Source organism: Rhinoraja longicauda, chromosome 16 (assembly GCF_053455715.1).
Source record: "Rhinoraja longicauda isolate Sanriku21f chromosome 16, sRhiLon1.1, whole genome shotgun sequence".
NCBI classification, from domain to species: domain Eukaryota; kingdom Metazoa; phylum Chordata; class Chondrichthyes; order Rajiformes; family Arhynchobatidae; genus Rhinoraja; species Rhinoraja longicauda.
Window position 1 is genome coordinate 687,793 of NC_135968.1, and position 26,447 is coordinate 714,239.

A 26,447-nucleotide genomic window follows, 5' to 3' on the forward strand; every position below is an offset into this window, starting at 1 on the left:
CGGAAAACAATTGAATCTCCGGGAAGGTGAGACATTGAACAAACATATCCCCCAAACCCCTCATAAAACAAACACGATAACATTAACGTAAACTTTAAAACACACTAACAAATAACAAAAAAGACGAAAACTTGTAGCGTGTGAAGTCCTTGCCGCAGTCGGAGCAGGTTAAGTGACTCTCACGCTGTGCACCCGCCGGTGCCGCAGTAGCCCCTGCCGCCCTGTGCCGTGACGTCATCCACACGTATGGCGTCATGACGTCACCGCCCCCTGTCATGGTACTGGGCGGCTGGCTGGCGGACGTGTGGGCGGCTCGACGCGGTGCCCGGATGCTCGGCGCTGCCAGGTCCGTGTGCCCCCCACTACCCCCCTCTCACTCACTTCCACCGCCCTCATCCCCCTTCACCACTTCCCCCCCCTTGCCTCCTCACCATCTCTCCTTACCTCCCTCCCGACAGCGGTCGCTGCAATCGAAGGGCCAGAGGCGCTGAACCGCGACCTCCCACCGCAAGGCGGCGCTGCAGTCGGAGGACCAGAGCGTCCAGACCTCCTTCCCTCCCTCCCTTACTCCCTCACATCTCCACCCCCACCGCACGCCTCGGGCTCCGGCTCCACTGGTCGGCGGCCGCAAGAGCGTCGTCGGGAAGGAAGGAAGGTGTGGGGGAAAGGACGCGAAGGCAGTGGCTGTTTCCCACTTGAGGCCAGGTAACGCCCCTCCTCACTGACGGGCAGCGCCATCGGCCAATGGGATCAAGCCCCACCTCCTCCCCACTGACGGGCACCGCCTGCGTCCAATGGCAGCGTGTCCCGCCTGCCACGTCACAAAGCGCCTGGTACCGCCCCTGGCGTCCGACCAATCAGAACCGCGTGCCCCCCCACGGCGCAGGTGAACGCGGCCTATGGATCTAGCCGCAGCCCCACCCCTCGGTCAGACAGCGCCCTCCGCCAATCGGAGCCGCCCATCCCTCCTTAGCAATATTTGCCTGGGCGCGGCCGGCCAAGGGGCCACGTCCCGCCCCCGGGCCCCCAGAAGCTGCAGAGGGAAAGGCAGCATCTCTGGAGAGAAGCAATGGGCGACATTTCGGGTTGAGACCCTCCCTCACACTGAGAGTCGCTAGAAAGGGAAACGAGAGATATAGACGGTGACGTGGAGTGAAAAGCTTTTACTTAGGAGAAACAGGTGCAGGAGTCAGACATTCGGACCTTCGAACCAGCACCGCCATTCAATATAATAATAATATATTTATTTTATATAGCGCCTTAACACATGCACAAAGCGCTTTACAAATACAATTAACATAGAAACAAACAGACAAACAGACAAACTATCCTGACGGAAAAGCGGCGAATAATCAACGCCAGCGTCCTCTCACGTCAGGGTCCAGCAGTAGACATTAAAGAACACAAGACACACAGATACAATTTTTTACACAAAACAGCCATCACAGTGATTGCTCTAGGCATACCCTCACTGTGATGGAAGGCAAAGTCTTATCTCCTCCTCGTTCTTCTCCCGTGGCGCCACGAGGCGATCGAGGCTCCCAACCCCTTGAAGCCCCCACCGGGCGATGGAAAGTCCCAGGGTCGAGCCGAGCAGGCCGAAGAAAGTCCTGAGCCCCCACCGGGCGATGGAAAATGCCGCGGCCGAGCCACGCAGGGCGATGAGAGTCCTGAGCCCCCACCGGGCGATGTAAAGTGCCGCGGCCAGGCCACGCAGGGCGATGAAGGGCCTGCGGGCAGGTTGATCGTGCCTCGTGCTTCGGGGCGGTCGAAGCTGCTACGGCTGGAGCTCCCAAAAGCCGGTCGCCAGCCAGGGACCTGCGAACTCCCGATGTTGCGGTCTGCAGGGCCCACGGCCGAAGCCTCCGAGCTGGTAAGTCCAGGCCCTGCGACCGGAGTCTTCAAGGTCGATCCCAGCTGGAGGCCGCCGACTCCACGATGTTAGGCCGTTGCGCGAACGGAGATACGACACGGTAAAGGTCGCATCTCCGTTGAGGAGGAGATTTAAAAAAAGGTTTCCCCCAATCCCCCCACCACCCCCCTACATACACAGAATTAAAAATAAAACAAAACGTACATTTAACATCAACAATGACAAAAAAAACACACACAAAAAACGGAGAGACTGCCGGTGAGCCGCAGCTGCAGAACACAGCCACGCCCATGGCTGATCTTATTGTACATCCACAGTCAATACCCCCGTTCCTGCTTTCTCCCCATATCCCTTGATTCCGTTAGCCCTAAAAGCTAAATCAAACCCTTTGGAAACATCCAGTGAATTGGCCTCCACTGCCTTCTACGGCAGAGAATTCCACAGATTCACAACTCTCTGGGTGAAGACGTTTTTCCTCATTTCATTCCTAAATGACTGACCCCTTATTCTTAAACTGTGACCCCTGGTTCTGGACTCCCCCAATATTGGGAATAAGGTTACCAACTGTCCATATTAGCCGGGTCATCCCGTACTATGGGCTATATTGGTTTGTCCCGTTCGGAACGGCCCTTGCTCCGTATTAGGCTAGCGGGTCGCTGTTAAAAAATACATTCATAAATACAATCAATACAATTGTGTGCAGTTTTGTTCTAATTTTAGGTAGGACATTCTTGCTATTGAGGCAGTGCAGCGTAGGTTCACCAGATTAATTCCTGGGATGGTGGGACTGACATATGATATTGACTGGTCTTGTATTCATTGGAATTTAGGATGAGAGGGGATGTTGCAGAAACATATAAAATTATTAAGGGATTGGACAGGTTAGATGCTGGTTCTGGACTGGTGTGGCAAGGCCTTTGCCCGCTCGTCCAGCCTGCTGGCACAGCGCTCCGTGGATAGGTAGACACAAAATGCTGGAATGGGTAACGTTTCGGTTCGGGACCCTCTTCAGTCTCGACCCAAAACGTTACCATTCCTTCTCTCCAGAGATGCTGCCTGTCCCGCTGAATTACTCCAGCACTCTGAAACGTTACCTATCCATGTTCTCCACAGATGCTGCTGATCCCGCCGAGTTACTGCAGCACTTTGTGTTAGAGTCAAAGTGATACAACGTGGAAACTGGCCTTCGGCCCACCTTGCCCACACTGTCCAACATATCCCAGCTATATTTGTCTCACCTGCCCGCATTTGGTCCATATCCCTCCAAACTTTCCTATCCATCTACCTGTCTATAACTGTTTCTTAAATGTTGGGTTCGTCCCAGCCTCAACTACCTCCCCTGGCAGCTCATTCCATATACCCACCACCCTTTGTGTGAAAAAGTTACCCCTCAGATTCCTATTAAATCTTTTCCTCTTTGCCTTGAACCTATGTCCTCTGGTCCTCGATTCCCCCACTCTGGCCAAGAGATTCTGTGCATCTAACTAAATAGTGTCCTCTGCATGATTCCAGCATCTGCAGTTTCTTGTGTTTCCCTCACCTAAAGCCACTATCACTTCTGAATGGTCTCAACCAGAAACGTCACCCATTCCTTCTCTCGAGATGCTGCCTGTCCCGCTGAGTTACTCCAGCATTTTGTGTCCATCGATCACCTGCCAGGCTTTGTCCAGCCCCCATCTCTCTTTTCCAGCTTCCTCCCCCCCCCTCTCCAATCAGTCTGAAGAAGGGTCCCCACACAAAATGTCTGTCCATTCCCTCTAAAGCGGTGGAGGAACTCAGTGGGTCAGACCGCATCTGTAGAGAGAAGGGAATCTAAGGCGACCACTCCCATCTCTCCTTCCCAACTTTCTCCCGACTCCATCTCTTTGTTCCAGCTTTCTCCCCCGACTCCATCAGTCTAAAGAAGGGTTCCGACCTGCCCATTCCCCTCCAAAGTTCCAGTAGAACTCAGCAGGTCAGCCATCCGTGGTGGGAGATGGATGGAGAAGTGTTCCTAATATCAGCCCTCCTTGGCCCTGTCGAGGAGCAGACAATCAACAGTACCGGCATCTTCTCATTCATACTGTACCCAAGTGAAAATTCCAAAAGTGGGCCAGGCTGCCCACAGCCGACTGCTCACAGTACCTGCTGGCTGCGAATGGCCCTAAAACTTAAAATCATTTATAAGTGTTTTTTTAAAGAAAGTCTTGATGCATTTGTGCCTTACGTAACAAATAAAGCAAGTTTCTCCTGACCTCACTGTGTTCTTCGGAATTCTTCAGAATTCATGTTGTGCTATCAATAATGAAAGAAGATGCCAGCCATCTCCAGAAATGATTCTCGCCTCCATGCATATGTAGCTGTAGGGCAGTCGGACACCTCCCCACTACTTCCAAGATAGTTCCTGCAGTTGGGAATATCGTTTGGCCGCTGTTGTATTTTATTTGTTTAATGGAATGAATGAATTAATAAGTTTATTGGTCAAGTATGTACACATACAAGGAATATGCCTTGGTGCTCCACTCGCAAGTAACAACACGAACATACAGTAAACAATTAAGATAAGAATAAAGCATAAAACATTAAAACATTAAGAATACAACATTACGGTTTAAACATATGAGTGAAATAAACCAGAGCAAAAAGAGACTTTTAGTTATTTGAGTAGAGCTACTACTCGCGGAAAAAAAAGCTGTTTTGATGTCTGGGTGTGGCTGCTTTGACAGTCCGGAGTCGCCTTCCAGAGGGAAGTGCTTCAAAGAGTTTGTGGCCGGGGTGAGAGAGGTCAGAGATGATCTTACCTGCTCGCTTCCTGGCCCTTGCAGTGTACAGTTTGTCAATGGGGGGAAGGTTGCAGCCAACAACCTTCTCAGTTGATCGAACGATTCGTTGCAGCCACCGGATGTCGTGCTTGGTGGCTGAGCCAAATCAGACCATGATGGAGAAGGTGAGGACGAACTCCAAGATGGCAGTATAGAATTGGACCATCATTGCCTGTGGCAGATTGTGTTTCCACAGCTGCCGCAGGAAGTACATCCTCTGTAGGATGTGACTGTGGAGTCGATGGTCGCCCCCCCATTTAAGGTCCTTGGAGATGATGGTTCCATGGAACTTAAATGATTCCACAGATGCGATTGTGGTGTTCTTGATGGTGAATGGGGGGAGGGGAGGGGAAGCTCTCCTAAAGTCTACAATCAGTTCCACTGTCTTAAGAGCATTGAGCTCCAGTTTGTTGCGATGGCACTAGGACGCCAGCTGTGTCACTTCCCATCTGTAGGCAGATTTGTCCCCATCCTGGATCAGTCCAAACAGGGTTGTGTCGTCTGCAAACTTGAGAAGCTTGACAGAGGAATCTGCGGAGGTGTAGTCGTTGGCGGAGAGAGAGTAAAAGAGAGGGGAGAGTACGCAGCCTTGCGGTGCTCCTATGCTGAGGGTCTGCGGGTCCGAGATGTGCTTTCCCAGCCTCACATGCTGCTTCCTGTCTGTCAGGAAGTTGCTGATCCACTGACTGAAAAGAAAAGATGCATAACACAGCAAAGGGTGGCAGGAAGCCAGAGGATCGGGAAACTATCAAAGGACAACAGAAGGTAACAAAACGGGCAATATGGGCTGAAAAGATGGAGTACGAGGGGAAGCTAGCCAAGAATATAAAGAAGGACAGTAAAAGCTTCTTTAGATATGTTAAGAGAAAAAGATTAGCAAAGACAAATGTGGGTCCCTTGAAGGCAAACACAGGTGAAATTATTATAGGTAACAAGGAAATGGCAGAAGAGTTGAACAGGTACTTTGGATCTGTCTTCACTAAGGAAAACACAAACAATCCTCCAGATGTACTAGAGGACAGAGGACCTAGGGGGATAGAGGAACTGAAAGAAATTTGCATTAGGTAAGAAATAGTATGGGGTAGATTGACGGGACTGAAGGTTGATAAATCCCCAGGGCCTGATGGTCTGCATTCCAGGGTACTCAGGGAGGTGGCTCTAGAAATAGTGGATGCATTGGTGATCATTTTCCAATGTTCAATCGATTCAGGATCAGTTCCTGTGGATTGGAGGATAGCTAATGTTATCCCACTTTTCAAGAAAGGAGCGAGAGAGAAAACGGGGAATTACAGACCAGTTAGCCTGACATCGGTGGTGGGGAAGATGCTGGAGTCAATTATTAAAGAGGTAATAACGGTGCATTTGGATAGCAGTAAAAGGATAAGCTTAAGTAAGCATGGATTTATGAAAGGGAAATCCTGTTTGACTAATCTTCTGGAATTTTTTGAGGATGTGACAAGTAAAATGGATGAAGGGGAGCCAGTGGATGTGGTGTATCTAGACTTTCAGAAAGCCTTTGATAAGGTCCCACACGGGAGATTGGTGAGCAAAATTAGAGCACATGGTATTGGGGGTAGAGTGTTGACATGGATAGAGAATTGGTTGGCCGACAGGAAACAAAGAGTAGGAGTAAATGGGTCCTTTTCAGAATGGCAGGCACTGGCGAGTGGAGTGCCGCAAGGCTCGGTGTTGGGGCCGCAAATATTTACCATATATATTAATGATTTGGATGAAGGATTTAGAAGTAACACTAGCAAGTTTGCAGATGACACAAATCTGGGTGGCAGTGTGAACTGTGAAGAGGATGTTAGGAGGTTGCTGGGTGACCTGGACAGGTTGAGCGAGTGGGCAGATGCCTGGCAGATGCAGTATAACGTAGATAAATGTGAGGTTATCCACTTTGGCAGCAAAAACAAGGAGGCAGATTATTATCTCAATGGTGTCAGATTAGGTAAGGGGAATGTGCAGCGAGACCTGGGTGTCCTTGTACACCAGTCACTGAAAGTTGGCGTGCAGTTACAGCAGGCAGTGAAGAAAGCTAATGGCATGTTGGCCTTCATAACGAGAGGATTTTAGTATAGGAGTAAAGAGGGTCTTCTGCAGTTGTAAAGGGCCCTGGTGAGACCGCATCTGGAGTATTGTGTACAGTTTTGGTCACCTAATTTGAGGAAGGACATCCTTGTAATTGAGGCAGTGCAGCGTAGGTTCACAAGATTGATCCCTGGGATGCTGGGACTGTCATATGAGGAAAGATTGCAAAGACTAAGCTTGTATTCACTGGATTTTAGAAGGATGAGAAGAGATGCAGGAAAAATGTTCCCAATGTTGGGGGAGTCCAGAACCAGGGGCAACAGTCTCAGAATAAAGGGGAGGCCATTTAAAACTGAGGTGAGAAGGAACTTTTTCACCCAGAGTTGTGAATTTGAGGAATTCTCTGCCACAGAGGGCAGTGGAGGCCAAGTCACTGGATGAATTTAAGAGAGTTAGATAACATAACATAACATAACAACACTTTATTGTCACTCGGCCCTTTACACCGAACGAAATTTCAGCAGTCACACAAAACACAGCAAAGAAGAAAAGAACACAGGACACCCGACCCCAACACAAACATCGATCACAGTGACTCCAAACACCCCCCCACTGCGATGGAGGCAACAAAACTTCCCCTCTCTTCCCCCCGCACCCACGGACAGGCAGCTCGACCCCTACCGAGGCAAACGACACGCACAGCCCCCGCAAGGCCCCGCGGCCGAGCCGCCCTGGGCACCGAAACGTCCCGCGGCCGCACCGGGCGATGTTAAGTCCAGCGGCCGAGCCGCACCGGGCACCGAAACGTCCCGCGGCCGAGCCGCACCGGGCGATGCCAAGTCCAGCGGCCGAGCCGCACCGGGCACTGAAACGTCCCGCGGCCGAGCCGCACTGGGCACCGAAACGTCCCGCGGCCGAGCCGTACCGGGCGATGCCAAGTCCAGCGGCCGAGCCGCACCGGGCACTGAAACGTCCCGCGGCCGAGCCGCACCGGGCACCGAAACGTCCCGCGGCCGAGCCGTACCGGGCGATGCCAAGTCCAGCGGCCGAGCCGCACCGGGCACTGAAACGTCCCGCGGCCGAGCCGCACCGGGCACCGAAACGTCCCGCGGCCGAGCTGCACCGGGCACCGAAACGTCCCGCGGCCGAGCCGCACCGGGCGATGTTAAGTCCAGCGGCCGAGCCGCACCGGGCACTGAAACGTCCCGCGGCCGAGCCGCGCTGGCGATGTTAAGTCCAGCGGCCAAGCCGCGCCGGGCACCGAAACGTCCCGCGGCCGAGCCGCGCTGGCGATGTTAAGTCCCGCAGCCGAGCCGCGCCGGCGATGGAAGGCCCCGCGGGCGAGCTGCGCCCCGGGGAAGAGACCCAACAAAAGAAAGGTTCCCCCCGCCCCACCCCCCCACCACACATACACAGCCAAAAACAGAAACAAAAACCATCCCAACACCGACACAAACAAAAAAAAAGAAAAAAAGACAAACAGACAGCTCTAGGGGCTACTAGAATCGAGAGATATCAGGAGAAGGCAGGCCCAGGTTACTGATTGTTGGTGATCAGCCATGATCATAAAGAATGGCGGTGCTGGCTTGAAGGGCGGAATGGCGTCCTCCCCAAACAGTAGCCTCGACATAGGGTGCAAGTTGAACGAGGAGCTAAAATCGGCATGTCGCAAATGTAATGCTACGGTGGTTATGGGAGATTCCAACATGCAGGTAGACTGGGAAAATCAGGTTGGTAATGGACCCCAGGAAAGAGAGTTTGTGGAGTGTCTCCGAGATGGATTCCTAGAACAGCTTGTACTGGAGCCTACTAGAGAGAAGGCAATTCTGGATTTAGTGTTGTGTAATGAACCTGATCTGATAAGGAGACTCGAGGTAAAAGAGCCATAAGGATGCAGGGATCGCAATATGATAAGTTTTACTCTGCAAATTGAGAGGGAGAAGGGGAAATCGGAAGTGCCAGTATTACAGTACAGCAATGGGGATTACAGAGGCATGAGGCAGGGCTGGCCAGAATTGACTGGAAGGAGGCCCTCGTAGGGAAGATGGTGGAACAGCAATGGCAGGTATTCCTGGGAATAATGCAGAAGTTGCAGGATCAATTTATCCCAAAGAGGAGGAAAGATTCCAAGGGGAGTAAGAGACACCCGTGGCTGACAAGGGAAGTCAAGGACAGCATAAAAATAAAAGAGCAGAAGTACAACAAAGTAGAGTGGGAAGCCAGAGGATTGGGACTCTTAAAGAGCAACAGAAGATGACTAAGAAGGCAATACGGGGAGAAAAGATGAGGTATGAGGGTAAACTAGCCAATAATATACAGGAGGATAGTAAAAGCTTTTTTGGTATGTAAAGAGGAAAAAAATAGTCAAGGCAAATGTGGGTCCCTTGAAGACAGAAGCAGGAGAATTTATTATGGGAAACAAGGAAATGGCAGACGAGTTGAACCGGTACTTTGGATCTGTCTTCACTAAGGAAGATACAAGCAATCTCCCAGATGTTCTAGTGGCCAGAGATCCTAGGGTGACGGAGGAACTGAAGGAAATAGGCCGCGGGTTTTTCTCCGCCCGGCGGGGTCTTCAATGTCGGGAGCCCCGACGTGGCAACTCTAACAGCCTGACCACGGGAGAAGACGGCAGGGGAAGAGAAAAAGACATTGTGGCCTTCCATCACAGTGAGGAGGGACTGGAGGAGACTCACTGTGATGGATGTTTCTTTTTGTTTGGTGTTAGTTTATGATTTTATGTGTTATTGCATTTTTATTGGTTATTCTTATTGGTCTTATTGTTCAACTGCGGGTAATGTTTCATTTCACTACACATTTATGTGTATGTGACAAATAAACGACTATTGACTATTGAAATCCACATTAGGCAGGAAATGGTGTTGGGTAGACTAATGGCACTGAAGGCTGATAAATCCCCAGGGCCTGATGGTCTGCATCCCTGAGTACTTAAGGAGGTGGCGCAAGAAATTGTGGATGCATTGGTGATCATTTTCCAATGTTCTATAGATTCAGGATCAGTTCCTGTGGATTGGAGGGTAGCTAATGTTGTTCCACTTTTTAAGAAAGGAGGGAGAGAGAAAACAGGAAATTATAGACCAGTTAGTCTGACATCAGTGGTGGGGAAGATGCTGGAGTCAATTATAAAAGACGAAATTGCGGAGCATTTGGATAGTAGTAACAGGATTGTTCCGAGTCAGCATGGATTTACGAAGGGGAAATCATGCTTGACTAATCTTCTGGAATTCTTTGAGGATGTAACCAGGAAAATTGACAGGCGAGAGCCGGTGGATGCAGTGTACCTTGACTTACAGAAAACCTTCGACAAGGTCCCACATAGGAGATTAGTGGGCAAAATTAGAGCACATGGTATTGGAGGTAGGGTACTGACATGGATAGAAAATTGGTTGACAGACAGAAAGCAAAGAGTGGGGATAAATGGGTCCCTTTCAGAATGGCAGGCAGTAACTAGTGGGGTACCACAAGGCTTGGTGCTGGGACCGCAGCTATTTACAATATACATTAATGACTTGGATGAAGGGATTAAAAGTACCATTAGCAAATTTGCAGATGATACAAAGCCTGGTGGTAGTGTGAACTGTGAGGAAGATGCTATGAGGTTGCAGGGTGACTTGGACAGGTTGTGTGAGTGGGCGGATGCATGCAGATGCAGTTTAATGTGGATAAGTGTAAGGTTATCCACTTTGGTGGTAAGAATAGGAAAGCAGAGTATTATCTGAATGGTGTCAAGTTAGGAACAGGGGACGTACAATGAGATCTGGGTGTCCTAGTGCATCAGTCACTGAAAGGAAGCATGTAGGTATAGCAGGCAGTGAAGAAAGCCAATGGAATGTTGGCCTTCATAACAAGAGGAGTTGAGTATAGGAGCAAAGAGGTCCTTCTGCAGTTGTACAGGGCCCTAGTGAGACCGCACCTGGAGTACTGTGTGCAGTTTTGGTCTCCAAATTTGAGGAAGGATATTCTTGCTATTGAGGGTGTGCAGAGTAGGTTTACTAGGTTAATTCCCGGAATGGCGGGACTATCATATGTTGAAAGACTGGAGCGACTAGGCTTGTATAAACTGGAATTTAGAAGGATGAGAGATCTTATCGAAACGTATGTAGTGGCCTGGCGGAGGCCAGAGAAAAGGCTGGACGCCAGACAGGTTTAGTAAAAGGTCTTTATTTGGCTGTGAGCTCCTACTCACAGCGAAGTCCACCTAGGGATAAAACACACCTCCCAACGGGCTGAACTTTAACCACTTAAGCCTGTCCGTCAAGTGACGAGGGGGCTGACCCAAGGAGTGGCCTGATCCCCAGGGACCCCCACAGGACCCCCCCCCCCCCAAGAACAGGAGGTACAAAGCGGACAGGAGGGCTCACGAGGCGACCAGCCCGGGTGCGCACCACGCACAGCGCAGGGACCGGCGACCGACCGACAGGTGGAGGGAACGTAGCAGACACTGGCGGGGGTAACATGGACGGAGGGCGACCTGTCCACGTATGCCGGCTTCAGCAGTGCAATCGAAACAGTCTCGCTGCGACCCCCCATGTCCAGAACAAATGTGGCCGAGCCGTGTCGCAGGACCCGGAAGGGGCACTCGTACGGCCGCTGGAGAGGTGACCAATGAGCATCCCTGCGCAGGAAAACAAACTGGCAGTCCTCCAGAGCAGGAGGGACGTGCGGATGGAAGGTCCTATGACGAGACGTGGGCACAGGTGTCCGAAGGTTGCTCCACTCGACCCTGTGCCGGTGGGATGAACTCCCCGGGAACCGTCAAAGGTACACCAACTCGGCGGAGGAGGCCAAGTCCTCTTTGGGTGCAGTGCGGATGCCCAGCAAAACTCACGGCAGGTCCGTGAGCCGAGCCTTCAGGGCAGCCTTCAACTGGCGGTGAAAACGTTCCACCAAACCGTTCGCCTGTGGATGGTGCGCCGTAGTGTGGTGTAGGCGGACTCCCAGGAGGCATGCCATAGCCGACCACAGTTCCGAATTAAACTGCGGGCCCCGGTCCGATGTAATGTCCAGTGGCACCCCGAACCGGGCGATCCAGTGCGCCGCCAAGGCCTGAGCGCAGGTGGCCGTCGAGGTGTCTGCCAGCGGAATGGCCTCCGGCCACCTCATGAAGCGATCGACCACGGTGAAGAGGTGGGTCATGCCCCGGGACGGCGGTAGCGGCCCCACAATGTCCACATGAATCTGATCGAACCGCTGCCTAGGAACACCGAACTCCTGCAGAGGCACACGCACGTGTCGCTGGATCTTTGCGGTCGACGGAGGCCCCGGCTTGCTGTGCACCTCCCGACACCGTGGAAAAGACGGCCAGTGCTTCCAGGTCCTTCCGACGGGACATCCAAAGTTGGTCGGCGCGCTCGCCCAGCGCCTGCGTGTCAGTGAACGGATCCCCGGCGAGCAGCAGGCGGAGGTCGGCTGGGAGCTGCCGAAGGTAGGCATGTTTAAATAGAAAACAGGGCTCGAGGCCGCCCATAAGGGCGAGCATGTCCTCCAGGAGGGCCGACGGCCGTCGGTCCCCAAGGCCCTCCGTGCCCGTCGGTCCGCTGAGGCCGAGCCTCCTGATAAGCAGGTCCTTGAGGCCCGCATATTTGTTAGCGGCCGGGGGGCGTTCAGGTAGGGCTTTACTCGCCTTGCAGTCTCCTGGTCCAGGGCGCCGACGACGTAGAAATACTTTGTCTCGTCCACCGTCAGTGGCAGTGGAGAAGGCAGTGGAAGCCAATTCTCTGAATGCATTCAAGAGAGAGCTGGATAGAGCTCTTAAGGATAGCGGAATCAGGGGGTATGGGGAGAAGGCAGGAACGGGGTACTGATTGAGAATGATCAGCCATGATCACATTGAATGGCGGTGCTGGCTCGAAGGGCCGAATGGCCTCCTCCTGTACCTATTGTCTATTGTCTCCTGCACCTATTTTTTATGTTTCTATGACAGAGGGGTTCAGGCACAGACAACAGGGATAGTTTGGAGTGAAGTATCTCTCGCACAATGGTGTTAAATGCAGAGCTAAAGTCCACAAACAAAATCCTGGCATGGGTTCCCTTGCGGTCTAGATGTTGGAGAATGAAGTGCAGGCCTAGGTTGACTGCATCATCCACTGATATATTGGCCCGGTATGCAAACTGCAGAGGGTCCAGCAGGGGGTTTGTGATGCTTTTCAGCTGCAGCAGCATATTTTTCGAAGGTCGTCATGACTACAGAGGTCAGTGCGACAGGCCTGTAGTCATTAAGACCAGTGATCCTTGTCTTTTTGGGTACAGGGACAATAGTGGAGACTTTGAAGCAAGCAGTGACAGTACAGATTTGCAGGGACTGGTTGAAAATGTGTGTGTAGACCGGTGCCAGTTGCTCGGAAAAGAGCTTGACGGTAGAGGGGGAAACACTGTCTGGTCCTGGAGATTTCTGACTTTTCTGTCCCCCGAGTAGCCTCTCCAACTTCTCAACTTCTATTGTTGCAGATGAAGGGGTGGCCAGACTGATGTTGGGCAGCAAGGAAGGGGGTGGGTAGTGGACGAGGGCCCAGTCTTTGCAGACTGGAGTCAGTCTGTGAGTAGGTGTGAAGTAGTGATTGGGGTGGAGTGGGTGGGGAAGGATCCAGTCTTTGCAGAATGGAAAAATTTCACAGGGTGCTGGAGTAACTCGGCGGGTCAGGCAGCGTCTGTGGAGAACATGGATAGGTAATGTTTTGGGTTCCTGACCCTTCTTCAGATTGATACTATGTTAATAGATGAGGAGGTGATCGGCAGATGGGTGGAGTGAATGATAGCAGCGAGAGAAAACAAGCAGATAAAAGGGTGTGAGATAAGGAGAGAGGAATGTATACGTGCAGCTTTAAGGGACATTGGTCAGGTAGCATTTGGAGTATTGCATACAGTTCTGGTCACTCCATTGCAGGACTGATGTGGAGGCTTTGGGGAAGGTGTAGAGAGGGTTTACCAGAATGGTTTAAAAACAAGGGACTGCAGATGCTGGTTTACAAAAAAGGACTGAAGAGTGTCTCGACCTGAAACGTTACCGATTCCTTGCAGCATTTTATATCTACCCAAAGAGCGCCTATCCATAGCGCGGTGTGCCAGCAGGCTGGAGGAGCGGGCAAAGGTATTGCCCCGGGCAGGTGAAGGGGCACTCGCCGGTGTGTATAAGCCGGTGCTGCCACAGGCTGGACAAGTGGGAAAAACCCTTGCGCACTCAAAGGGTCTCTCTCTGGTGTGTATCCGCTGGTGCTCCCACAGCCCCCGTGCGCTCTTGAAACACTTGCCGTGGTGGGAAGAGCTGCTCGCCGGCGTGGGCCCGCCGGTGTTGCCGCAGCCCCCGCGAGCTCCCAAACGCCTCACCGCAGAACTGGCAGTCGTAGGGCTGGCCACTGGTGTGCACGCGCTGGTGAGACAGGGCGTGGGAGGCCACGGCACAGCGCTTGCCACTCACCGGGTTGCGGATGGAACGCCCGCCGGCGTGCACCCGCTGGTGTCTCAGCAGCTTGGAGGAGCGGGTGAAGCCTTTGCCACACCGGGCGCAGGCGAAGGGGCGCTCGCCGGTGTGGATGCGGCGGTGCTCCAGCAGGCTGTCGGAGCGGGTGAAGCCCTTGCCGCAGTCGCTGCAGGTGAAGGGGCGCTCGCCGGTGTGGATGCGCTGGTGCTCCAGCAGGCTGCTGGAGCGGGTGAAGCCCTTGCCGCAGTCGGGGCAGCTGAAGGGACGCTCTCCGGTGTGAGTGTGCTGGTGCTCCAGCAGGCTGTTGTTGCGGGTGAAGCCCTTGCCGCAGTCGCTGCAGGTGTACGGCCGCACCCCGGTGTGCAGGCGCCAGTGCTCCTTCAACTCCGGCATCGACTTGAATCCCTTGCCGCAGTTGGAGCAAGTGAAGGGCCGCTCGCCGCTGTGCGCCCGCTGGTGCCGCCTCAGCCCGGACAAATTGAAAAAACCCTTGCCGCAGTCGGAGCAGTCAAAGGGGCGTTCTCCCGTGTGCACCCGCTGGTGGGTCTCCAGCAGGCCCGGCTGATGCCAGGCCTTGCCACACAAGTCGCACTCATAACGCTTCCCCTTGTTGTGCTCCGTCATGTGGTCCTCCACCGAAGCCCAGCCCGCACACTGAGCAGATGGGGGGCTCAGCCGCACCCTCAATGGCCGCTCACGTCCCTGTCTCTCCGTCCACAGCAATGGCTCCTAAACCCTGCAGGAGGGGAACACATAGGGTCAACAAGATGGCAAACAGGACATTACTAACACGTGAACATCACTAGTGCTTGAAGGGGGCGGGAGTAGGGGAGAGGGGCTGGGGGTGAAGGGGGGAGAAGCAGTGGTGTGGGTGGGGAGGGGTGAAGTGGGGGAGGGGGTGACGGGGAAGGTCGCACCGACCTGGGGGCGCCGAGCAACCGGGCACCTCACGTGAGCCGCCCTGCGCCGTGACGTCACCGCCCCTGGCATTGCGCAGAGTCACCTGGGGGTGGGGGGCGGCATGCATCATGGGAAGAAGGTCACAGGGTGCTGGAGTCACTCAGCGCGTCGGGCAGCATCTGTGGAGAACACGGATAGGGGACCTTTTTGGGTCACAACCCTTCTGCAAACCTGAAACGTCGCCGATCCACGTTGACCAGAGATGCTGCCTGACCTGCTATGTTACTCTGTGCACTATGTTACTCCAGCTCTCTGAAGACAGAAGCAGGGGAATTTATTATGGGGAACAAAGAAATGGCAGACGAGTTAAACCGTTACTTTGGATCTGACTTCACTGAGGAAGATACACACAATCTCCCAAATGTTCTAGGGGCCGGAGAACCTAGGGTGATGGAGGAACTGAAGGAAATCCACATTAGGCAGGAAATGGTTTTGGGTAGACTGATGGGACTGAAGGCTGATAAATCCCCAGGGCCTGATGGTCTGCCTCCCAGGGTACTTAAGGAGGTGGCTCTAGAAATAGTGGAAGCATTGGAGATAATTTTTCAATATTCTATAGATTCAGGATCAGTTCCTGTGGATTGGAGGATAGCAAATGTTATCCCACTTTTTAAGAAAGGAGGGAGAGAGAAAACGGGTAATTGTAGACCAGTTAGTCTGACATCAGTGGTGGGGAAGATGCTGGAGTCAATTATAAAAGACGAAATTGCTGAGCATTTGGATAGCAGTAACAGGATCATTCCGAGTCAGCATGGATTTACGAAGGGGAAATCATGCTTGACAAATCTACTGGAATTTTTTGAGGATGTAACTAGGAAAATTGACAGGGGAGAGTCAGTGGATGTGGTGTACCTCGACTTTCAGAAAGCCTTCGACAAGGTCCCACATAGGAGATTAGTGGGCAAAATTAGGGCACATGGTATTGGGGGTAGGGTACTGACATGGATAGAAAATTGGTTGACAGACAGAAAGCAAAGAGTGGGGATAAATGGGTCCCTTTCGGAATGGCAGGCAGTGACCAGTGGGGTACCGCAAGGTTCGGTGCTGGGACCCCAGCTATTTACGATATACATTAATGACTTAGACGAAGGGATTAAAAGTACCATTAGTAAATTTGCAGATGATACTAAGCTGGGGGGTAGTGTGAATTGTGAGGAAGATGCAATAAGGCTGCAGGGTGACTTGGACAGGTTGTGTGAGTGGGCGGATACATGGCAGATGCAGTTTAATGTAGATAAGTGTGAGGTTATTCACTTTGGAAGTAAGAATAGAAAGGCAGATTATTATCTGAATGGTGTCAAGTTAGGAGGAGGGGGAGTTCAACGAGATCTGGGTGTCCTAGTGCATCAGTCAATGAAAGGAAGCATGCAGGTACAGCAGGCAGTGAAGAAAGCCAATGGAATGTTGGCCTTCATAGCAAAGAGGTCCTTCTACAGTTGTACCGGGCCCTGGTGAGACCGCACCTGGAGTACTGTGTGCAGTTTTGGTCTCCAAATTTGAGGAAGGATATTCTTGCTATGGAGGGCGTGCAGCGTAGGTTCACTAGGTTAATTCCCGGAATGGCGGGACTGTCGTATGTTGAAAGGCTGGAGCGATTGGGCTTGTATACACTGGAATTTAGAAGGATGAGGGGGGATCTTATTGAAACATATAAGATAATTAGGGGATTGGACACATTAGAGGCAGGAAACGTGTTCCCAATGTTGGGGGAGTCCAGAACAAGGGGCCACAGTTTAAGAATAAGGGGTAGGCCATTTAGAACGGAGATGAGGAAGAACTTTTTCAGTCAGAGAGTGGTGAAGGTGTGGAATTCTCTGCCTCAGAAGGCAGTGGAGGCCAGTTCGTTGGATGCTTTCAAGAGAGAGCTGGATAGAGCTCTTAAGGATAGCGGAGTGAGGGGGTATGGGGAGAAGGCAGGAACGGGGTACTGATTGAGAGTGATCAGCCATGATCGCATTGAATGGCGGTGCTGGCTCGAAGGGCTGAATGGCCTCCTCCTGCACCTATTGTCTATTGTCTTGTTGTGCATGAACCAGCGTCTGCAATTCCTAGTGTCTGCCAAAGATGGGCACAAAGCGCTGGGGAATAAACGTCACGCCGTAAGGCGGGGGTACGTCACGGCGCAGGGCGGGGTTACTTCACGGCGCAGGGCGGGGGTACGTCACGGCGCCTGGCTGGCGTATGTGCGCCTCTACGCGGTGCCCGGATGTTCGGCGCCCCCAGGTCGGTGCGACCCCCCTCCCTCCCCCCATCACTCCTCCCTCACCACCTCTCCCCTCCTTCCACCCCCCGCCTGTTGAGCAAGTGAGCGCGTCCTATAGGTCGGACAGACAGCGCCCTCCGCCAATCGCAGCCGCCTAACCCGCACTTGCACCTGTCGCCACCAAAGATCTTTGGCCCAGACCTCATTCACTCACATCCCACTCCTCGCGTCGTCGGCCGCAGGATCGCCCTCGGAAAGGGAGGGGGGGATTGGGGTAAAGGACGTGGGGCCAAGTGGCGGCTCTCGGCGCTGAGCGAGCGTAGGCCTCGTCCCGCCTCACGTGACCGGCGACCAGGTCCCGCCCCCTCCCCTACACACTGACGGGCAGCGCCAGCGGCCAATGGGAGCAGGGCCCGCCTCTCCAACACCCAACGTCACATGTGAACAGCTTCCTCCCCCACCCGGCATCCGACCAATCAGAGCCGCGTCCTTCCCCCCCCCCCCTTCCCGAGGGCGATCCTGCGGCCGGCGACCCGAGGAGTGGGATGTGAGTGAATGAGGGAGGGAAGGAGGCCTCTGGTTCTCCGATTGCTGTCCGAGCACTGCTTGAGGGAGGGGGGGAGAGAGATGGAGGGGGGGAGAGATGAAGTGGGGGGGGAAGTGAGGACGCAAGTGAAAGAGGGACATCCGGGCACCGCGACGTACCCCCGCCCTGCGCCGTGACGTAATGTCCCCCCCAGCACTTTGTGCCCATCTTTGGCAGACACAAGGAACTGCAGATGCTGGTTCATGCACAAAAAGACACAGAGTGCTGGAGTAACATAGCAGGTCAGGCAGCATCTCTGGTCAACGTGGATAGCAGACGGTTCAGGTCTGCTCTGCTGAAGGGCCGTGACCCCAAAAAACGTCCCCTATCCGTGTTCTCCACAGACGTTGCCGGACGCGCTGAGTGACTCCAGCACCCTGTGACCTTCTTCCCATGATGCATGCCGCCGCCCACGTGACTTCCCCTTCCTCCCCTCACCCCGACACCCCTGACCACTCACTCCCTCCTTCATCACCTCCTCCCCTGGACCGCCTCACCTTCCCTTCAAGCACTAGTGATGTTCACATGTTAGTAATGTTAGTAATGTCCTGTTTACCAGCTTGTTGACCCTCTGTGTTCCCCTCCTGCAGGGTTTAGGAGTCGTTGCTGTGGACAGAGAGACGGGGAAGTGAGCGGCCATTGAGGGCAATCAGGGTGCCGGTGAGCCCCCCCCCCCCCCATTTGCTTGGTGTGCGGGCTGAGCTTCGGAGTAAGACCACATGACGGGGCCCAACAAGGAGAGGTATTATTGGTGCGACGTGTGTGGCAAGGCCTGGCAGCATCTGTACCTGCTGGAGACCCACCGGCGGACGCACACGGGAGAATGCACCTTCGTGTGCTCCGACTGCAGCAAGACGTTCAAGACGGCGCAGGAGCTGAAAATCCACCGCCGGGTGCACACGGGCGTGAAGCCCTTCACCTGCTCCAACTGTGGCAAGAGCTTTGCCCAGTCGTCGACGCTGAGGGAGCACTGGCGGGTGCACACAGGTGAGAAGCCCTTTGGCTGCTCCACCTGCAGCAAGAGGTTTGCCCGGTCGTCGGGGCTGAGGCAGCACCAGTGGGTGCACAGCGGTGAGAGGCCCTTCACCTGTTCCGACTGTGGCAAAGGCTTCAAGTCGTCGCCGGAACTGAAGGTGCACTGGCGCCTGCACAGCGATGAGCGCCCCTTCACCTGCGCCCAGTGTGGCAAGGCCTTCACTCAGTCCTCCACCCTGCTGAAGCACCAGCGGGTGCACAGCGGCGAGCGGCCCTTCACCTGCTCTGACTGCGGCAAGGGCTTCAAGTCGATGCCGGAGTTGAAGGAGCACTGGCGCCTGCACACTGGGGAGCGGCCGTACACCTGCAGCGACTGCGGAAAGGGCTTCACCCGCAACAACAACCTGCTGGAGCACCAACGCATTCACACCGGCGAGCGCCCTTTCACCTGCTCCCAGTGTGGCAAGGCCTTCACCCAGTCCTCCACCCTGCTGAAGCACCAGCAGGTGCACAGCGGTGAGCGGCCCTTCACCTGCTCCGACTGCGGCAAGGGCTTCACCCGCAACAACAGCCTGCTGGAGCACCAGCGCATCCACACTGGCGAGCGCCCCTTCACCTGCGCCCAGTGCGGCAAGGGCTACACCAGCTCCTCCAAGTTGCTGTGGCACCAGCGGGTGCACGCCGGCGACCGTCCCATCCCCAGCCCGGTGAGTGGAGAGCACTTTGCCTCGGCAGTTGTACAGGGCGCTAGTGAGACCGCACCTGGAGTATCGTGTGCAGTTCTGGTCTCCAAAATTTGAGGAAGAATATTCTTGCTATTGAGGGGGGTGCAGCGTAGGTCCACTCGGTTAATTTCCGGAATAGCGCGACTGTCGTATGTTGAAAGACTGGAGTGACTGGGCTTGTATACATAGAAATTTAGAAGGATGAGAGAGGATCTTATTGAAACATATATGATTATTAAGGATTGGACACGCTACAGGCAGGAAACATGTTCCCAATGTTGGGCGAGTCCAGAATCAGGGGCCACAGTTTAAGAATAAGGGGTAGGCCATTTAGAACGGAGATGAAGAAAAAAAATCTCACTCAGAGTTGTAAATCTGTGGAATTCTCTGCCTCAGAAGGCAGTGGAGGCCAATTGTCCGGCTGCTTTCAAGAGAGTTAGATAGAGCTCTTAATGAAAGTGGAGTCAGGGGGTATGGGGAGAGGGCAGGAACGGGGTACTGATTGTGAATGATCAGCCATGATCACATTGAATGGCGGTGCTGGCTTGAAGAGCCAAATTACCTACTCCTGCACCTATTGTCTATTGGCCTCACCAGCGTGTGCGCACCAGAGGCCAGCCCTACGACTGCCAGTATTGAGGTGAGGGATTTGACAGCTTGCGGGGGCTGCGGCAGCACCGGTGGGCCCACGCCGGCGAGCGGCTCTTCCCACCGCAGCAAGCGTTTCAAGAGTGATCCATATCCCTCCATTCCCTGTATATCCATGTGTCTGTCCAAAAGCCTCTTAAACACCCAGTGGCGCAGCGGTATAGTTGCTGCCTCACGGCGCCAGAGACCCGGGTTCCATCCTGACTACTTGTGCTGTCTGTACGGAGTTTGCATGGTCTCGCCGTGACTTGCATGAGTTTTCTCCGGGTGCTCCTGTTTCCTCTGACACTCCAAAAACGTGCAAGTTTGTAGGTTAATTGGCTTGGTATAAATCTAAAATGTCCCCAGTGTGTGTAGGATAGTGTGCGGGGATCGCTGGTCCGCGTTGACTTGGTGGGTCGAAGGGCCTGTTTCTGCACTGAATCACTAAAGTCTAAAGTGCACGGGGGCTGCGGGAGCACCAGCGGATACACAGAGAGACCCTTTGTGTGCGCCGAGTGTGGCAAGGGTTTCACCCGCATGTCAAGCCTGTGGCAGCACCGGCGTACCCACAGCGGTGAGCGTCGCTTCCCCTGCCCGTCCTGTGGTAAGGCCTTCACCCGCCAGGACCACCTGCTGGAGCACCGGCGGGTCCACACCGGCAAGCGTCCCTTCACCTGCCCGCTCTGTGGTAAGGCCTTTGCCCGCTCCTCCAGCCTGCTGGCACACCGCACCGTGGATAGGCGCTGTTTAGGTCGACACAAAATGATGCATGGAATGAGTAACTTTTCGGGTCGAGACCCTCTTCAGTCGCGACCCTAAACCTCACTCATTCCTTCTCTCCGGAGATGCTGCCTGTCCCGCTGAATTACTCCAGCATTTTGTGTCCACCTATCAATTGCCAGGCTTTGTCCAGCCCCCATCTCTTTTTTCCAGCTTTCTCCCCCGACTCTATCAGTCCAAAGAAGGGTCCAGACCTGACACGTTGCCTGTCCATTCCCCTCCAAAGTGCTGGTAGAACTCAGTATTTCTGCCATCCGTGGTGGAAACCGGATGGAGAAGTGTTCCCAATATCAGCCCTCCTTGGCCCTGTCAACTGATCCAGGATGGGGAGGAATCTGCCTACAGACGGGAAGTGACACCGCTGGGGTCCTGGTGCCATCGCAACAACCTGGAGCTTAATGCTCTTAAGACAGTGGAACTAATTGTAGACTTTCGAAGAGACCCCGCTTCCCTCCCCCTACTCACCATCAACAACACCAGTCACATCTGTGGAGTCATTTAAGTTCCTTGCAGCCATCATCTCCGGGAACCTTAAATGGGGGGCCACCATCCACTCCACAGTCAAAAAGGCCCAACAGAGGATGTACTTCCTGCGGCAACTGAGGAAACACAATCTGCCACAGGCAATGATGGTCCAATTCTATACTGCTATCATTGAGTCCGTCCTCCCCTTCTCCATCATGGTCTGGTTTGGCTCAGCCACCAAGCACGACATCCGGAGGCTAAAATGGATCGTTCGATCAGCTGAGAAGGTTGTTGGCTGCAACCTTCTCCCCCATTGATGAACTGCACACTGCCAAGGGCCAGGAAGCGAGCGGGCAAGATCATCTCTGACCCCTCTCACCCTGGTCACAAACTCTTTGAAGCACTTCCCTCTGGAAGGCAACTCCGGACTGTCAAAGCTGCGACAGCCAGACATAAAAACTGCTTTTTTCCGCGATTAGTAGTTCTACTCAATAACCAAAGTCTGTAGTCTCTTTTTTTGCACTGGTTTATTTTCACTCACATGTTTAAACCGTAATGTTGTATCCTTATTGTTTCGATGTTTTATTCTTAATTGTTAACTGTATGTGTTGTCATTTGTGAGCGGAGCACCAAGGCAGATTGCTTGTATATGCACATACTTGGCCAATAAACTTATTAATTCATCCAATCAGAGGCCACGTGTGTCCCCCCCCCCCCCCCCCAGGCCTGGAGCCAGAAGCTGCAGAGCTAGAGCTGCAACCCTGAGACAAAAGCTGAGGGGCCCAGATCACACGATGCTGGAGTAACTCAGCGGGACAGGCAGCATCTCTGGAGAGAAGCAATGGGCGACGTTTCAGGTCGAGACTCTTCTTCAGACTGAGAGTCGCAGGAAAGTGAAAGGAGAGATATGGACGGTGATGTAGAGTGAAAAGCTTTTCCGAAGAGGGGCCATTCTTTGGAAAGTGAACCAAATTTTTTTGGTTGTATGTTGATAAAGAGCATTGTCCACAGTTACGTGAATAATATTTGTTTTCGAATTAAGACACCATTCATGCTCATTTGCATAAATTTACGTCAGTGTGCATTGCAATGAAAATAACATGTATTTTCCCCCTTTATTAGACAACTGTAAAATTGTATCTAATATCCTCTTTTCTGTATTTTAATGTTAATGATGTGCTTGCCCATGCCCATTTTAAAAATATTTCACTTAAAAAGAATAGCTTTCATTCAATTATAATAAAATAAGTAACGAAGTTTAATTAACTTTAAATGTCACACACGTGGCCGAAAAACATGAAAAGTTTATGCCATATGAAAAACACAGCTTTGATAATATTCATTTTTCATGTCAAAAGCTAGCTGATTTGTGCCTTGCTTTTCACCAAATATGAATTCACTAAACTGGAATTTTTAATGAATAAAGAACTAATTAATTGGCCACACACGTGACCAAGTGGTCACATGTGTGATATTCATGGTCACGTGTGTGACACGGCAATCCATGAATGCACTCTGTTTATACCCATCATTGCTCCTCTTCCTGACCAGATTTACCCATAAATGTAATGGTGTAGTCCACTCAGTCATTGCAGGAATGTGATCTTAGAAACAATGAAGTCATTGTACGTTATGCCAGTGTGTAGTACTTGGCCCACAAGTGGTTACCACACATTACCAAAATACCATACAAAGTACACTGTATGAGCTGGTAATGTGTCTGCTGGACAACTGGATGCACCTGTACAAACTCTTCACTGCTGCTGGACATTTCTGAGCTGTTTTGAGCTGAAAAATGAAGGTGAGCATTTTACACATGCAGTTGATTTTAAATGTCAATAGAGTTAATTATGTGGATTTTGTTCGATGATAATATGTAAATCATGTAAAATGTGATGAATATGTATTTTTATAAGAGAGCATTCTCATACAAGAAACTGTTGAATGAGATATTTAAAGATGTCAGAGTTTGCATGAGATGTCAAGATAAATTAATTTACATCGTTCAAATAGATTACTCAGTAATTAACTCAGATTTAGAATGTATGTGTACATGTAGGTACCTTAATTTCTTTTAAGGGCAACACATTAATTGAACAAACGTAAAAATAAATCATTTGATGTTCATGGTAGTCAAAAATTACTATGATCAGACTGCATGATGTTGTGTTAATATAATCTGGAGTATTTTAGGAACTGTTTTACTTTAATACTGCTTTTACATGAATGTGATTGAATTACAGACAACGTGGATGAACAGGCTCCTGCAACCAAAAGACCAATGACTTCAGCAGAGAAAATTAGGAGACTTCGAGTAAAAAGGAAACAACAAGATCCTGACTTTTCTTCCAAGGAGAGTCAACGAGTGGAAGCACTGCGCAAGAAACGCTTACAAGAAACGACAAAGAGGCAGATTGCATTTCGCAAAGCTGCTGCTGCAAGAAAGCAAAAGTCACGTGAAAACAAAGTCAAAACAGAATGATCAGACGCTGCACAGAAAGCCGACAAGAGTCCACAGAGTCTAGGAAGAGCAACCAAGGAAAACTGAAAAGCTTCTACCCAGGTCACCCAGGAAAAAGGAGGTAATCAGCAACCTGGCAAAGAAAGTCGTTGCAAACTTCATGTCAAACTCGGTATGAAAGTCATACATTTTCTTTCTTGTTATGAATAAACTTTGAAACAATAACAACACCTATCTTCTTTTGTCTTAATTAGTTAAAATCATGAACAGCAATAACTAAAGATAGTTATGTCTTGTTTAGTACATGGTATCCACTACCCAAATGCTGCCATATCTGTACATATTTCCCCCATGCATGTCACGTCACACACGTGACCACCCAAAATGTCACACATTTGACCAGATGTCATATGAAGTAATACATTAATATATTCTTGTAAGAGATTAATCTTATTCATTGCCATTTTCCTACCCACTGAACTATAATGCATGTCTGCTAAAGATATGAAAATTCTAGCTTTTTAAAAGTTGTAAGGCTGACTTATGAAAAAAATGCTTCCGTGTGAGGTCACACACGTGACCAGTCATACTTAACCTCTGACCCTAAACAAATACTGTCAGCAAAACATATAAAAATTTCACTTGATAAACTTCAACATATATAAGTTATATATGCAGGACAAAACAATATACCTGTAATGTTTTCAGAATTAGAAGAGATGTATTCCACAATTTTTTATATTTTTGGTCACGCACGTGACTAAGAATGGCCCCATCACAGGACAGATGTGGATGCTTTGGGGAAAGTGCAGAGAGGGTTTACCAGAATGGTTTAAAAACAAGGAACTGCAGATGCTGATTTACAAAAATGGACACAAATTGCTGGAGTAACTCAGCAGGACAGGCAGCATCTCCGGAGAGAAAGAATGGGTGATGTTTTGGGTCGAGACCGACGAGGGTCTCGACCCGAAACGTTACCCATTCCATGCAGCATTTTGTGTCGACCTAAACAGCGCCTATCCACGGCACGGTGTGCCAGCAGGCTGGAGGAGCGGGGAAAGGCCTTGCCACACAGCGGGCAGGTGAAGGGGCGCTCGCCGGTTTGGATCTGCCGGTGCTCCAGCAGGTGATCCAGGCGGGTGAAGCACTTACCACAGGACGGGTATGGCAAGGCAAGTTTATTTATATAGCACATTTCCTGCAGTAATGTCAATTCAAAGTGCTTTACACAGAGCCTAAAAATACAGAACAAGGAGAGAAGATAGGAAAATTCTGCCAACATGTTGGACGATGACAGAAGCCAACAGCGAGCTAACGTTGTCTGACACACGAGCGAACAATAGAGTAATAGAATTAGATAAAAAGTAATAAAATATAAAAAGTAATAAGAATAGACCAAAAGTAAGATATATAGAGTAACAAGAATTCAAAGTGCTAGTCATAGACACTGCAGAACATTAAGGTTTTAAGCCTAGTTTTGAATATATTTAGAGTTTGGGCCGGTTTGTTTTCTTTGGGGAGTTTATTCCAGATGCACGAAGCAGAGTAACTAAAAGCTGCATCACCGTGTTTCCTTTTTACTCTTGGGGCGTTTAATAGACTGGTCCCAGCTGACCTAAGGGGCCTGGGCTGGAATGTAAAGTGAGAGAAGATCTGATATGTATTTTGGTCCAAGACCATTTAGTGATTTGTAGACAATTAGGAGTACTTTGAATTCGATTCTCTGACTGGCTGGTAGCCAGTGTAGAGATCTGAGAATTGGTGTAATGTGTTCAAATTTTTTAGCCTTTGTTAAGAATCTAGCAGCGGCATTTTGGACGAGCTGCAACTTGCGAACAGCCCCTTTAGATAGGCCTGTCAGAAGACCATTACAATAATCAAGCCTATTCAAAATAAATGCGTGGATGAGCTTTTCAAGGTCTTGTTTAAACATGAAACCTCTAACTCTTGCAATGTTTTTCAGATGATAGTAGTCTGATTTAGTTATTGAGTTTATGTAGCTCTGCCCAGGACAGGAAGGCTCTGCGGAGAGTAGTGCGTTCGGCTGAACGCACTATGGGAACTACACTCGCCCCCCTGCAGGACCTATACACCAGGAGGTGCAGATCCAGAACCAGCAACATTATGGGGGACTCCTACCACCCCAGCAACGGACTGTTCCAGCTGCTACGGTCAGGCAAACACCTCCGCTGTCACGCTGTGAAAACAGAGGATGAGATGGAGTTTCTTCCCACAGGCCATCAGGACTGTTAACTCTCATATCACCAGGGACTAATTTAATTTACTGTATTAATTTATTTTTTGTGTTAAAATTTTTTTTTCTATTCTGTTTTGTAGTTTTAACACAATCCGCAGGCGTTGCCACTTTCATTTCACTGCACATCTTGAATAAAGTTGACTTGACTTGTTGAAGTTTAGATCAGAGTCTAGAATTACACTAAGATTTCTGACCTGGTTTGTTAGTCTGAAGAGCGAGAGAATATAGGTAAGCACCGACTATCGATCTTTTGTCATGTGCA

The 26,447-nt window shown here is 51.3% G+C and overlaps 2 protein-coding genes across 4 annotated transcripts in view; one reads left to right on the forward strand and one right to left on the reverse strand.

Moving 5' to 3' along the window:
• Window positions 1-13,750: 13,750 nt before the first annotated feature.
• The window catches only part of LOC144601242 (uncharacterized), a 33,562-nt gene continuing 20,865 nt past the window's right edge, over window positions 13,751-26,447 (reverse strand). Inside the window, 9 exon segments of the mRNA XM_078413249.1 lie at window positions 13,751-13,899; window positions 13,902-13,981; window positions 13,983-14,872; window positions 18,722-19,063; window positions 19,158-19,614; window positions 20,793-20,965; window positions 23,146-23,255; window positions 23,861-23,902; window positions 24,958-25,126. Of these exon segments, the coding sequence (XP_078269375.1) occupies window positions 13,769-13,899; window positions 13,902-13,981; window positions 13,983-14,872; window positions 18,722-19,063; window positions 19,158-19,614; window positions 20,793-20,965; window positions 23,146-23,255; window positions 23,861-23,902; window positions 24,958-25,126 (2,394 nt within the window). The 3' untranslated portion in view covers window positions 13,751-13,768.
• On the forward strand, window positions 17,812-26,300 carry LOC144601019 (uncharacterized). 3 transcript variants are annotated; one of them, XR_013548219.1, is made up of 4 exons: window positions 17,812-17,853; window positions 18,483-19,574; window positions 21,136-23,268; window positions 23,711-24,442. XR_013548219.1 is itself a non-coding variant. In XM_078412941.1 (3 exons), exons 2-3 carry the CDS (start codon window positions 18,612-18,614, stop codon window positions 25,904-25,906), a joined length of 978 nt encoding a protein of 325 aa, XP_078269067.1. In that variant the 5' UTR covers window positions 17,812-17,853; window positions 18,483-18,611; the 3' UTR covers window positions 25,907-26,300. The 3 variants fall into 3 exon arrangements, 2 of the variants coding, with proteins under 2 accessions (XP_078269067.1, XP_078269066.1); XM_078412941.1 differs by lacking the exons at window positions 21,136-23,268; window positions 23,711-24,442 and adding an exon at window positions 25,892-26,300; XM_078412940.1 differs by lacking the exon at window positions 21,136-23,268 and having other exon boundaries at window positions 23,711-24,441.

What these genes read in the sequence shown, in the direction of transcription:
- LOC144601019 (XM_078412940.1), top strand. Translation starts at nt 18,612, where the DNA reads ATGACGGGGCCCAACAAGGAGAGGTATTATTGGTGCGACGTGTGTGGC. An exon ending in ACCGTCCCATCCCCAGCCCG is followed by an intron (nt 19,575 to 23,710) that starts GTGAGTGGAGAG and finishes ATTGAATTACAG; the next exon opens with ACAACGTGGATGAACAGGCT.